Source organism: Pholcus phalangioides, unplaced genomic scaffold, assembly GCF_987345545.1.
Source record: "Pholcus phalangioides strain wild (caught in Gottingen) unplaced genomic scaffold, Ppha-v1.0 ptg000003l_1, whole genome shotgun sequence".
Classification (NCBI taxonomy): Eukaryota; Metazoa; Arthropoda; class Arachnida; order Araneae; family Pholcidae; genus Pholcus; species Pholcus phalangioides.
The window spans coordinates 17239013-17254280 of NW_028301596.1; the positions used below are offsets into that span (position 1 = coordinate 17239013).

Sequence of the window (15268 nt, forward strand, 5' to 3'; positions counted from 1 at the left end):
GTTATATTTTTCTATGTGAGGGGCTACTAATTAATGAACTGGTGAGTTTATATGCACTCTTGCACCATGGCCGAAGAATACGAAACCCTTCCATCTCTATACTAGCAATGGCTGTGAAAGTCTAATGGATATCAATTCAATAATTCTGGAATGTTTGCTTATATTTTAGAAAAAAATTAATATTCATTCATATAAGCAGGAATGTAACACACTTAAAGCTTTGACATTTTAGCACAAAATCGGGAATTCATAATCAATGATATCCAGCTGAATTTTCACTTCAATGTTATAGGGTGAATTTCCTTCTGTTTAATAGAGAAAGGTGCAAAAATCATAGCACAATAAAATAAACTTGAAATGTATACAGAATTTGTTGAACTAATTTACAATTTCAAGTACAGGATGTTCTATAAATTCTTAAATGGTTAAAAAAATGCATAAAAAATTGAAGGAATTGGTATATTTGGAAGCGGTTTAAGATAAAATTCTCACAAAAGGGGAATTTTCGATACAGAAAAGTTTATTTTAAATTGCTGTTGATAGAGGGTGCTCTAAACAAGTCTGGCAGGAGCGATTGTAACTCTACCTTTTTTCAATCGCTTCTGTGTCTGAAGCATTCCTAAAGCTTCAGCCAGTGATTCGTGGTTGAGGTAAAACAACTTCACCCATAGTGCTTTATCCACCAGTATCAACATCACAATGAAAACCTTATGTAAGCCGAGTAACAGGAACATTAAAGAATGAGCTATTACGGTGGATTCACATCTACAGGCACTCATCATGCCGTGTCAGACATCGCAAACATTCTTTAATGCACAAACAATGAACATATTCATAGCTATCACAGTCAGAATTTTTATGTTACAGAAAGTTTGCTGTGTCTGTAGATCTAAATCCACCCTTAATCACACACTTTGCATGTTATAGGACTCTGATTTGCACATTTTCAGTGATTTGTTTATCGTGCAGTTTTATTATCAATAAAAAATATTTGAACTAAATTTTTTTTCCGTATCAAAAAAATCGACCCTTGTGAGAATTCTCTTTCACATATTACTTTTAAATTTTTTTGATTCCTTTAATTTTTAAACTATATTTTTGGGACACCCTGTACATCAGACATTCTATAGGAAACATTTTTTTTTAATTATAACCATGAGGCTCAAAGGAGTGGTTTTTTTTAACTCTATCTAGAGTCCCTATCTAGAGTACTGTTCATATCCAAGAACATGGTACAGCAGTGATAATTCGTTACCCTGTGTAGTAGTTTTTTTGAGAATTTTTTTTTTTTTAAACAAAAAAAAACAAAAAACACCTCAGCTTCCATCATGTTGTATGCTTTATATTCAAGTTGAGGGTTACTAACTTGCCATAAGAAATAAACAACTAACAATTTTCACAGTTCAACGAAATGATAAACATATAGATATGAAACTGTGGGCTTTTGCAGAGCAAGTCATAAATTTTCAGAAATTCATTTTTTTGGTATATATATATATTTTTTTTTCTTTTCAAGTTTTGATAATTTATAAGATGCATCACAATGTCTCACAAAATGACCAGCAGTAAAATTACTGCTAACCCAACTCCTTAAATCCCATACAGTGAACTTCAACATCAGCTCTTATTGACTAGACCCACATGTGAATAAACCCCAGAACATTGTTATAATATTATGTATACGCTACTGTAAGAACTCTTTTGTGCAAGTTAACTGCCTCACTTGAGAACATCATCAAACACACATTTTAGAGAAACTATTTTTTTAATAAAATTTATATACAGTAGAGTCTCGATAATTTGAGGTGAATGAGGCCGACATGAACTTGGATTACTGAAAACTCTGATTATTTGAAACAGAAATCTACATTTTACATGTGTGGGGAAGGGGATTACTTGCACTTACCTGTTTTGCTCTTAATTCAACGTTTAATTCATTATACAACTGCCAAGACCCATGGGGTCTCTTTATAAAAGAGGCTGACAGGGGGCTCCATCAATGGGCTGTGAAAAGGATTTTTGTGAAGGGCCCACCACTGTGAAAAATATAATAATTTTATTTTCTTTTTCTCCTAAAATTTGCTGCCTTGGGCAGCAGAAACAATAAACACTTAAACATGTGAATGTGGTGAATCAATGTCACCCATATTGAGCTATCCAGCCAGCCGATGTAGCTTCAGGAATGATGAAATTCTCAAATTAGCCTAGGAGAATTAAGATGTAGGATAGTTATGAAATGGAAATGTGTGCCTAGAACGAGCTTAAACACCTGGATGTCTAGACATTGGCTAACTTGAACCAGTACCCTTTGATATTTTCTTGAGATAAGAAGCGGGCTGTGTCCGGTCTTCCAATATTCAATACCCAGGGCAGTTGCCCCCCCCCCACACCTTTGCTCCCAGTACTGGCTCTAGCCCTGGAAAAAGGGGAGGGGAAGATTGATATACTATTTTTTTCCCTCACATTATAAATTCTCTGTAGGAGGGTCTGTGAAAAATTCAGGCTTGAGGTTACAACAAAGCAGAAGAAACCAGTTTTCCTTCAATAATTTATCATAGAATTTATGCTTTAGATATAGCAAACATATATTTTTCATAACATTAAGTACATTTAATTTCACTAATTTAATCATGTATGCAAATTAATGACTGCATCAGTCTTTTGAAGAGTTGAACAGTTTTGAGATGCTTGAACTGCCGACCCTGCTTCTTCCAAGTGGAAGAAACCCGTCTTTATTCCATATTCATCATTTGCAGTAAAATATGGCAAATACATTTTAACACCTCTAATAAATTTGAATTAGGCCTATGACAATTTAACAATGCCCATGTAAAACAAATTAGAAAAATTATATTGGTCCTTTGACCAAGATCACATATCTAGCTGAAGCTTTTTATCAGACCTAGGAAAATTTCATTGAAAGCATAAAATCCATTCATCTAATTTCAATCTTAATTGACAAAATTATTCTTAACTTTTTTAAGTAACAAAACTATTAAACATTATTCATTTATTAAACGGCACTGATCTCTTCACTAATTATACTTTAAATTGTATATTTTTTATACTCACAGATTAACATTTGAGTGGTAATTGAAATAATTTGTTTTAATATGTGTGCTTTACTGGAAAATTAAATGTTGCACATCTTGGTGAAATGTTTAAAAAATATTGTTTTTATAAAACATATTGGATATTATTTCACAACCAATGAGGGGAAATAACAAGCATTAATTATATGTACTTTAACTAAATGATAATACACATTCTTCCACTGTCCCGAAAGAAACATATTTCTTTCAGAAGAAACCCAACCCAGTTTCAATAACCCTCGTCAAACTCAAATTACTCTCATTTCTAGGGAAACTGAGACAATATAAACACAAATATGGCATGAATGTCGCTCTCCACTTGTTAACACAAGATATACAGAAGACTGGATGTTGTGAAGATATTTATTATTTGAGATAGGAAAAAACACTCGTCAGAGCACTCGTCCGGCAATCGAGGGACCCGGGTTTGACTCCCGGTAGAGGCAGAGATGAGTTTTTTCCTTCCTTAAAAAATCAACATCTCAAATAATAAATATCTTCACAACATCCAGTCTTCTGTATATCTTGTATAAACACAAATAGTTCTTGGCAAAAAAAACAGTTTGAGATACTCAAATTATCAAGACTAACGAAAAATGATCAAAAGATAGCTGGCTATAAACTGGTGTACTTATGTTGCATAGATTCAGTATTAATTCAGAAATGAAAATCTCTCACCTACATAAAGCCCCAGCTCTTAAAACACTTCCAAAACCATGTCCATGTGGATTTTTCTTCCCCACCCCCCAATATAGAAATGAAATTTATGAATAAAATTACTGAGCTAAATACACGTGTGCACTATTTTTCAATAAAAAACAAAGATAAACAAGGAATTTTGATTGCTTTTGGAATTTTGATTCACAAAGCAACATTATTTTTTCTCGTTCAACCTTACATTTTACACAGCTGATATAAAAACTGAAATATCACAATCACTTTAGTAATATATTACAGTAGCCCAAGTTCATTTTACCTCTACCGACATATACATAATATATTTTGTAACTTTAGCACCTCAATGTGGTTTTGGCTTATAGTCATCTACATAAAAGTTCACTGTACATGGCGGAAGTTTCAAACGCATACCCTCCAACTCCTTTGTCACATTTAACTGGCATACTAAAATAAAAAGAAATTAAACGAATAAAACAAATCACACACTTTGAAAATTAAAAATGTCTAAACAGAAATTCATCACTTTTATTTGAAAGTAATGTAAGAGTCTTTTTTTAAACTCCCAGAAGATGGAGCTAAACTTAGTCAGACATTGGCATAATGCCACCCATTTGAAACAATAAAAATGAGTACTCTTCTCAGTTTAACTCTTTACCAATTCTTGAAGGATACTGGGCAGTCCATCAAAAGAACATACTTTTGCTTTCTGAAATGGACTCATCCTAACTTTTACTGCTCATCTACCCCCCCCCCCCTTCCCCAATCCTTTCTTATTATTCAGTTTCTACAAAACAAAGCCAAACAAGTTTGGCCGTAGAACCTATATGATCAAAAACACTTTTTTTTTAGCTCATGTGAACATGCAGATTAAGTCACTGGTGAATAAAGCCAGGAAAGTGCTTATAAAAAACAGTTTGAGTTCCAATTGATGGGGCATCTATGCTTGTCTTTAAGAATTGTCAGTTATCCTTCCTTGCCCTTTCACAATAATCCCTTATATTACCCATATCTTCCATCGCAACCAGTAAAGGGTTAAAATTCAATGGCAATTTTTGATGCTCTTCCCCTATAACCATACCATACATTTTCAACATCAAATTGGCTTGTTTCTTCCCGAACAACTTATGTAAAAAAAGCTGTTCTTTTTTTTTTTAAACATTTTTTGATGGATATATTACACTGAAGAAAATATTTAAAGCTAAACAGGAGGCATAAATTTGAAGAAAATTTGCCTAGATAAAAAAAAAAAAGGCACCAAGTGGTGTAGTTATAATGGAAGAGTACCCAATTTTTTATTTTTTGCAGCCCAGAGTATTATACAAACCTTAATTTACCATTCTAAGTCAAAAAAACATGTCGCAGAGTACGCCCTACCCCCTTCCTTGGTGACAAATGACATTTGAAATCAACTCAAAACAGTATTATAACCAGGGCTTGACAAATTAAAAAAAAAAATATTTAGGTGGCTGCCAAATTTCTTGGGAGTAATTTCCCCCCCAAGAAAAACAGATAAAACATTTTTTTAAAGACTTTTCCCAGATTTGGTGACCCGATTAGATGTTAGCAGACACAGATATTAGAAATTTTTAAAAATTTTCACCTGGTTTCCCAGACTCAAATTTAACAATCGTGTGCAAAATTCTAGGTGCCAATTCCAATTTTTTAGTCATTCCCCATGCTGACCCGGTGTCTGAGATCAAGCACTAATTAAATCTGTCATAAAAGATTTGATTAATTCATCTGGAAATCACTCAGTAGGTCACATACGGCTCCCAGGTTAGACATCCCTACTCTATTGTGCTGTCTGCATGATTAGATATGAGTAAAAGAGATAAAGTGACGTCAAGTGTTTGTGCTGTCTTGACAAGCAATGAATGGCGGGTCATCTGGAGAGAAAGCATACTTTTGTTAGAGAAAAAATGGCAATTTCAACAGAATTTAATAAACATGTTGGACATATTAAAGAAACTTCTATCAAGCGCAATATTTTGGTGCATAATAATTTTATTTTTACATTTATATAGTCCTTCATTTTTTAATTTTTTGTCAGAAATAAGTTGTAACAGAAACCCCAAACTAAGTAGCTGCTTTTAAAATTAGCAGTTTTGAGTGTGCTTATACTCGTCAATCAATCTGACCCAGATTTAACAATTTCTTCAGATTCATTAAATTGGGGTTCAACTGCATTTATTTTTAAGGTAAGTGCTAAACAATACTCCATGTAATTAATCAAAAAACTAAGGGTCGAAAATGTTCTCAATCCCATGCAAAAAGAAAGAAAGAGGATTTTAGTTTCTTCAAATTGCTATTAATGTAAACCTTGATCAACTTATACCTGCTCAATTTAGCCACCTGAGCCAAAAGAAATATCCTGTTTTCTAAAGATTTTCACTTTCCTTTCTGACACAAGAACTTATTTTAATATAATGAAGCAGGAGGAGAAAATGTGAGCATTTTCTCCTCATTCAGAGCATGTGTGAATGAAAACACATCATTGATTTTTAACATCACTTACCAAGTCTTGAATTAGGCTTTAAGAACTTCGCAATATCTAACAAATCTTCTTCACTGTTGAAAAGAAAAAGATGAAATATAATACTAATAAAATATCTAACATGCCATACTTTCATAACAGCAAGAGCACAAAATCCTTACTAAGAACTTTCTAGAAACACACGCTATCTCGTTTTCTTACAAATTACTAAAAATAAAGTGATACTTTGGACCTTGTCAGTGATTCGTTATGAGTGCCGTAATCAACAGGTACTAAGCAAAAAACTTTTCTTCTAATATGCAAAAAAGAATAATAAAGCTAAGAATGTGCCTTTAGAGATGGTAGTTTTATTGTAAATAAAGTGGAGAGAACTGTATGGGGTGGGGGGTGGGGGGCTAGCTAGTGCTTAAAACATTGTTCGACCTTCAAAATGCAACGTGTTACAAAACAGTCGGGTTCTGAAGTACGATTGTAATTGCTTAACACATTATTAATAGGCAGGGGTCAACTGATTACTGGTCGTCATAGTGATGAAAGAAACTGTGATTCTCTTCTAAGATTTTCTATATGTTGTTGATAAAATACGGTCAAGACAACACAAAACTTATGAAATTCCTGTCAGCCTATCAATATGGAAACGGGTTGATATCCTGGAAAAGTTGAAAGATTTTCTGATCTGTTTCTCTCTGAAAAAGAATGTTTGGCTCTTAAAAATTTATTCTGTGCCTTGAGTTCCTTACAATTTGTCATGCCCTGCCAATGGGGAAAGGCACTTTTCATTTCTCCGGTATAAAAGACAGTAAACACATATGAGACACTGTATTATGACACTGACTGACAGAGAAATTGTTGCCTCAATACTGTAACTTTATAACTCAAAAATTTGATTTTCAGGTAAGTAGAAAAAATTACACGCCTTAGCATGCACTTTGATATACTACAACTAGGCAATCTGTAGCACAACTCTAAGCAAAGTTATTTTTGTTTGTTTCTATGTCTTTAATGTTAAAATTTCAAACAAGTTTTTCTCAAAACATCCAAAAACGAGTTATCTAGTCGTAGTACAAGGTGACGAAATGATGATTACGATGCATCCAATGGACTTGTCTATATGGTATACATAGTTTCTCCCACATGCTGAAAACGTGTGAGAAAACTGAGGATTGATAAGTTTGGAAGCATATTGCCTCTGAATAATGCGTAACATTAAATGACAATTTCTGCAAATACTTAACAAAGTAAATATACTCGAGCAATGCAAGTTCATGTTTTACCGAAGTGAGGGACCTTCGACAAGATCATAATAACTCTCATCGACATACATGTGGCACGTTGTACATGATAATTCACCACCGCAAGCTCCTGCAAAAAAAAAAAAACATGTCTGAATAATGTGATTAACATTTATATATATCATATTATATAAAATTATATTTTATAAAACTTTAATGTTGTCACAGCAAGGGAGCTACGGATGACACAAGTTTGAGAACTACTGGGGTTGATTATGATGTTGCACCACCAAAGGCCCATTCAGAAGCTGTGGTAGCTTTTGAAACTGTCCTGTCCACACATGGAACAGCATGATTATGAAATACCTGTAGACATAAAGAATTTGAGACAATGACTATGATCTGCATCATTCTGTATATGTTGCTTCTTCAAATGAAATTTTTTTTTGAAGGCAACTATGTAACTCATTATGAAGGTGCGATCATTGTCCTCCATGTGTAAAATGTAACACATTACAATGCAGCATTAACAAGTGTTTTTTCTCTTAAGCTGTTGATTCTTTCAACTTTCTCTCGTATATCGTCTTATTCCTTTTTTTTCAAGAGCTACTCGGATTAGCAAGGTGTACATTAGGCCATTTCATATAAATGCCTCATAATGGCTGAAAATTATTCATAAAAATGTAGGATTTTGGCTTTAAAAATATCCTGTTTTAGAACAATATGAAAAAAGAAAATGACAGAATTAAACATATTTTGCGACAAGTTATGTGGGAAAAGAAAAACCGAGTTGTCCTGCTTGATCAAAGAGGATGTATGGCCATCATATTGGCATTCAAATTTTATCATTTTGAATTTCTTTTGGATATACAGTGAAATTTTGATATAACAATACTCTGGAGACCACGAAAAAATATTGTTGTAGAGCGATTATTGTTATATCGAGTATCATTGCAGGGAGGTTTCTGTTACCAGAAACACAGATTCCCAGTGTGGTTCATATTAAGAGGCTTTCATCATATTTTTTCGACGGATCTGCTGCAATATGTGCTGTCAACCATTAGAGGGTGCCGAGAATTGTAATGTGGTAAGCTTCGTCATGGTGGGAAGGAAAGCTTGTCATTGCACTGCTTGTCAAGCATTACAATGACACTTAAAGGCAATTTCACTAGATATGCATAACTGACATTTGATGTGCTAGCAGCAAAATGCTAAATTGCACGTTGCTTTGCTCACCAGTGAATAACTCCCTGAGTATAATCAAGCTTCAAGGCTGTAGGTTGTTTCAGAGGTCTAATTATATTACACACTTACAGACACTTTATAATCATCTATAATAAAAACATATATCACCTTCACATCCAACATCATTCTCAAGACCTAATTTCAAAACATTGTCGCCCACTTTTGCTTTCACTTTGATTTCTTCACCTTCATCGGTTACAAACGTGATATTGACTCTGGAAATAACATCAAAATTGATAAGTAATTATACATTTATTACATTACGAAACAAACTGAGGAAACAAATTCAGGAGCATCATAAAACAGGGGATCAATGCCGATCGGCCACATTTCTAAAATTTGTTACCACGAAGCATTTTGCAGAACTTGTTGGAATAATATCATTTGCCCCTTTTTACTGTATGTATTCATGTTCTTTCCCCATATACGCAACGTTTCCCTCTTTTGGGGACTTTCTTTTTTCCCTCCACTTGACCGCTGCTGTAGTATAGTTATTCTCTTTTCTTGTATTAAATGTCGTTCGTCTGACTAGACGTGTGTTTCGTTTCTCTCTCGTCGTCGTCTCTTTCCCTTCCACACTCTGCCCGCCCACAGGTTATGGGCCCAGAGCATCACCCAGAGACGCATCTTTCGAGATGGTAGCGTTTTCAATTTTTTTTTCGCGCGGCGATACGCAGTAGTAGTATCTTGTTAGAAGTTTAGTTTCCATTCGTTTTATCGTGTGCATCAGGAACCTTCGCAACGATAATGGCCAGCATCAAGGACAATATTGTCAAGCTGAATAATCACCACTATTCGAACTGGAAATATAAGGTTAAACTTCTGCTAATGAAAGAGAAACTTTTCAAGAAAGTCATCGAGAACGACAGGCCGGATCCAGGTGAAGCGAATTGAAGGACCCTCGATCTATGGGAGGAAGCCGACAGCCAAGCACAAGCGTACATTGGACTAACTGTCGAGGATGATCAGCTCATTCACATCCGTGATAGTAAATTCGCGAAGGACATGTGGATCGCCCTGAAGGAGTATCACGAGAAGAGCACCCTCACCAACAAGGTTCACCTGATGAGGACAATCTGTTCCCTGAAGATAGAAGAAGGCGGAAATGTTCCCGAGCACGTCGTCCGCATGCAAGAACTTTTTCTGAAGCTGAGGGACCTCGGCGAGGAATCCTTATCGGATAAATGGAGTACCGCCATGCTACTCAGCAGCCTGCCAAGTAGCTTCGACCCGATGATCACCGCATTGGAAACACGTGCCGAAACTGAGTTGACGTTCGCTGTTGTCCAGCAAAAGGTCATCGCAGAATATGAAAGAAGGCAGCAACACGCGGATCCAGGCAGTATCCTCACCGAAAGAATGATGAAACTCGTATCAAGCCACATTGAGAGGAAAAACTCCATAAAGTGCTATTTTTGCAAGAAGCCCGGCCACGTCAAGAACAGATACAGAAAATACGCAGAGTGGAAAAGGAATCATCCGGAGAAAACGTCCAGGAGCTCAAGTGAAAATAAAGTGAGCGCCGCTCAGCAAAAGGATACCTTGCTGTCACTAGGCATACGGTCGGAAAACTGGATTATGGATTCTGGTGCCACGCGCCACGTGAGTAATGATATCAATTTTTTCACGTCGTTTGATAACTCGTATAAATATAATGTCGAAGTCACAACCGGCGAAACAGTTCATGTTCTAGGCATAGGTTCCGGAAATATGCTATTGAAAAATGTAGACAGTACTGTGACAAAAGTGTTACTTTCGAATGTGTTGTATGCTCCCGATGTCGTCAGTAATCTAATATCCGTTCGTCAGCTAACTTTGCATCATGCTTCCGTGAACTTTCATGGTGATTATTGTGAAATTCACAAAGATGGAAAGCAGATCGGTATTGCTGACTCTGTCGGAAATCTGTACAGATTATGGTTTTGTTAGTTACATAAAGTGAATACAGTGACTGGACATAAAGAAAATTGCGTACATACATGGCATCGAAAAATGGGTCATAGACATATAGAAACCATCAAGAAGATGCATGCTGAAGGACTTGTTCATGATTTGAAACTCATTGACTGCGGTATCAACATGTCCTGCGATACGTGCATGAAAGGGAAACTTTTGAGACTACCATTTCCCAAGAAATCCACGAGTGAGTCGAGCGCACCGTTAGATCTAATTCATACCGATGTGTGCGGTCCGATGCAAACGATCACACCAAGTGGAAAGCGGTATGTTGTCACGTTCATCAACGATTATTCGAGGTACACTCAAGTACATTTGTTGGCACAAAAATCGGACATATCCAATGCTCTAAAACGGTACCTGAATCTTGTTGAAAATAAATTCGGTCGAAAAGTAAAGGTGATTCGATCCGATCGATCGAGGAGGTGAATACCTAAACCAAAAATTGAGGAAATTCTTAGCTGATAAAGGTGTGCAAACTCAGCTAACTGCGGCTTATTCTCCACAGCAGAATGGGGTAGCAGAAAGGAAGAACAGGACTTTGGTCGAGATGGCACGTTGTATGCTGATCGATGCAGGCTTACCGAAGAACTTTTGGGGTGAAGCTGTGATGACAGCCAACTACATTATGAATCGTGTTCTAACTCGAGTAAAGGACAAAACTCCTTACGAACTGTAGACGAACAGGAAGCCTACCATCAAGAACCTACAAGTTTTTGGATCGAAGTGTTTCATTCATGTACCAACAGAGAGGCGTCAAAAGTTCGATAACACAGGAGTACAAATGATTTTCCTTGGGTACGATGAGGAGGCGAAAGCCTATCGCTGCTACAACCAATCATAGAGAAAGGTCGTAATCAGTCGAGATGTCAGATTCTGTGTAGAACATCAAGTAAGCGACAGCTTCGACGCGAGTGAAGATGATGTTCGTGAAACCAAACTTTCTGGGTCCGTGGAAATAAAAACTCAGGAGAAGCGATCCAGAAACCTATCAGAGGAAGATCCCAGAGGTGACGGATCCCAAATTCGTGTTTCACAAAGGTCAACTAAAGGCATCCAGCCCAAGAGATTCGAAGTGATGAGAGCAGGTGACAACCACCGCATGGGGAATTTCTCCGAGAAATTGACAGATGAAGACAGCGATGATGAGGAACATCCAACCTGCACTCGTATTCCTGACAGAAGGCACTTCAACGACAGCTTCATTGTGCATCAAGCCAGTTTGTATGGTTGTGAAGATGCTGAAACATATAGACTCTAAAGTCAACCTATCAGACGGATTCACAGAAGCATTTGATGTTGTGAAATTAAGAAATGCTATGTTTATTTACGGGCTCAAATGAAGTGGGGGTGTTGGAATAATATCATTTTCCCCCTTTTACTGTATGTATTCATGTTCTTTCCCCATATACGCAATGTTTCCCTCTTTTGGGGACTTTCTTTTTTCCCTCCACTTGACCGCTGCTGTAGTAGTTATTCTCTTTGCTTGTATTAAATGTCGTTCATCTGACTAGACGTGTGTTTCGTTTCTCTCTCGTCGTCGTCTCTTTCCCTTCCACACTCTGCCTGCCCACAGAACTGACAATTGGCGATATGGACTTGGCATTGGGACCAACCATGTTCAATTCAAAATGACATACTTTTACATTAATAATATTAATGATAACAACAGTTGTAATAAAGGAAATAACAAGATTGCAAAAGTGCACCAAAAAGTCACAGATCCAGCCAATTACAGAATTTTCTAGATATCTCGGATTCACCATTGGAAATACTAGAAATTTTGCGAACTGGTAATTATTATTGAATATTTCCCAGTAATTTAACAAGGTAAATTTATTCTAAAAAAATACTAACAAATCTTCTTGAGGAATTTGCCTATTTTCTTCCGCTTTCGGATCAGACACTGAAATAAAAACACAGTACAATTAATTTATAATAGTTAGCATACAAAAAAAAAAAACAATTAACTAATATACAGGTGATTTCCTAATACAGTTGTAAACTTTTTTTTTTATGCGAAGTTTTCAATTACATCGAAATAGCGGTACATTGCCAACGGCACTGAAATATAGATGTTTTAAGACATAAATTCTTAATCCATGGCTCATGGGCCAAATATGGCTCTGGAAACCAAACCTAATTTTTAAAAATTAAATAAGTGGCACATTTTTTTCAAATCACTTGAGTGAATAGCTGCATATTTCCAGAGAACTTAAAAACTATCTGAAAATGTGCCATGGGCGCTATTCAAATGATCTGGAATATGAAAGAGTAGAGAACTTTGCCTAATAATACGCACAAAATCGTCAGCGAATAAGACAAAGTACCAGGAAATACTAAAAATTCCTAATGCATTTCAACATGCTATGGGTGTCGCCTTCAGAGGATAAGAGTATAACGCTAACCGAGTTTCCCACTTGGATTGAGTACCAAATCTTAAAATCTGGGTTGCTCAGCGGAACGTAAAAACAATACGTCTGTTCAAGTCAAACATCGTGGCAAGAAACTTGAACAGACATATTATTTTTTTTGTTCCGCTGAGCAACTGATATTGAAGATTTGGTACTTAATCGAAGTGGGAAACTCAGTCAGTGTGATACTCTTATCCTCTAAAGATGACACCTATTGTGTGTTGAAATGCATTAGGAATTTTTTAGTATTTTCTGGTATTTGCCTCATTCGCTGAAGATTTTTTGAGGATCTGGAATATACCGCAGGCCACTTATAAATGATTCTAGAAATGTGCCAAAAGACACTTAAGTGAACTGAAAAAGCACCAAAGTTCAATTACGTGATCTGAAACAGTGCCACGGGTCTCTTAAGCGGCCCGCGGCACATTCACGGATCACCTAGATAACCCGTGATGTTAATCCAGATCACTTAAGTGGTCCGCAAGATATTTTCAACATAATGCCTATACCCTCTTTGAAGTTTAACACACTAATTTTAGGTGTTCTGTCATATCTGTAACCCTAGTAAATAGCTCCAAACCGGGTGTGGTGACGAAAAAAATTGTCGCAAAACAGTGGTATGCCATATAATTGGGAATATACAATACATCGATTAATTACAATACAATCGGGCATTCAAACTGTTTTAAAAACGCTGGTATAAAACAATGGAAATGATAATTTACTGTCATCGTGTTTTTCCGACGCTTTTGACGCAAATGACCTTCCTCCCGTCACCAACTTCAGAGCTGAATCACCAAATAGTGGCTCTTCTATTGCACAGGGTTGTAGTAATTTGAGACTTGTTGAATATGAAGCCGCGTTAAAGAGTTTTCGATTCTCTGTGAGGGCAATAACGCGACGTCCGAAATGCGCGCACCGCCACATGATGTTTTGTTTACAGTTTTGGTTTGTTTACATTCTTCATGGAAAGGAATAAGTTGATACATATGTGCAAGTATCCCAAGTAACTTGAAAAAACAGATTGGATTTACAGATGGCAGCAGGAGCTTGAAGCAGTGTAAAAATCATGACCATACTTTATGGAAAAAAATCACGCAAAGTGAAAAAAATACGGTAAAATTTTAGTCATTTCAGTTGTGACCATACATCCCGTATTTGACCTGACAGTCCCGGTTTTCTTTCGGTTCTTCCGACATTTTTTTGTTTTACGATGATTTGCCACTAAAAATAAGAACATTTATTCCATATATTTGTCTTGGTTTTTGTAATTCACTGCAATTTGACGTAGCAGTAGCACTTAATTTTCCTTGATTGGCGATCTGTGATTTAAGCACGAGTTGGCAAGTTTGCTTACTTTTGGCATCATTTATGGCGATTATATTGACAATATCCCGTATTTCGAAACCCAATTTCACGTATTTGTCTCGAGCAAATATGGTCAGATTCATAATTTCTAATTTTTGCCAAAAAATGTGAACTGTCGAAATGACTTCCAACTTTCGACAATTAAATTGTCGTCATCGGCGAGAAATGTGGGTGAAATCGTATAATAAATCTGGGATGATCCCATGCACGAGCACAACAATTCGTTTTTCCGGCGTATCGCCCTAGATCCGCCTGCCTCCAGTCTATTCGCAACTGAAGTTTGCCTCTACTCCATACGCAGCTTAAGACATCTGCTTCTGTTGCTTTCGAAGCTGAAGATGTTTACCTCTGCTTTATTCATAGCTGAAGATATCTACCTCGTCACCATTCGCAGCCGAAGATGTCTGTCTCAGCTCGTTCTCAGTTTAAGGTGGCTGATTCCACTCCATTCGCAGCTGAAGATACCTTTCAAGAGCCTAGGATACTTTAATATATTCTAGATTTTGTAATTAATTTTTTTTAACAAAAAAAGATAACTCTAATGGGAAACTGTCCGACTGAATCTACCTCATGAAAAACACACCCCAGAGTAACGCTATATTAAGAACCACATCTAAAGATATTTTCTTTTCTAGGATGGTTATTGGCCAAAAGCATAGGCACCGGAACCTAGAAGCTGAGGCCATTTGAGCCCCCCCCCCCCAATAAATTTTATACGGAACTTGAGCACCCTTCCCACCAATAATTTCTGAAAAATCTATGTAATGATGCACTTTCAGTCTCTTCGTA

The 15268-nt window shown here is 36.4% G+C and overlaps 1 protein-coding gene across 1 annotated transcript; it reads right to left on the bottom strand.

Annotated features, from left to right (window-relative positions):
- Positions 1 to 3925: 3925 nt before the first annotated feature.
- Positions 3926 to 14065, bottom strand: Fdx1 (Adrenodoxin-like protein 1, mitochondrial Ferredoxin 1). The gene is made up of 6 exons (XM_089245436.1): positions 13837 to 14065; positions 12555 to 12603; positions 8850 to 8956; positions 7539 to 7626; positions 6286 to 6338; positions 3926 to 4214 (listed from the first exon to the last, which is right to left on the bottom strand). The coding sequence occupies exons 1-6, from the start codon at positions 14036 to 14038 to the stop codon at positions 4111 to 4113; spliced, it is 603 nt and encodes a 200-aa protein (XP_089101562.1). The 5' UTR covers positions 14039 to 14065; the 3' UTR covers positions 3926 to 4110.
- Between the last annotated feature and the right edge of the window lie 1203 nt (positions 14066 to 15268).

What these genes read in the sequence shown, in the direction of transcription:
- Fdx1 (XM_089245436.1), bottom strand. Translation starts at nt 14,038, where the DNA reads ATGTGGCGGTGCGCGCATTTCGGACGTCGCGTTATTGCCCTCACAGAG. An exon ending in GTCGGAAAAACACGATGACA is followed by an intron (nt 12,604 to 13,836) that starts GTAAATTATCAT and finishes TTTTTATTTCAG; the next exon opens with TGTCTGATCCGAAAGCGGAA. An exon ending in GAATGATGTTGGATGTGAAG is followed by an intron (nt 7,627 to 8,849) that starts GTGATATATGTT and finishes TTTTTTTTGCAG; the next exon opens with GAGCTTGCGGTGGTGAATTA.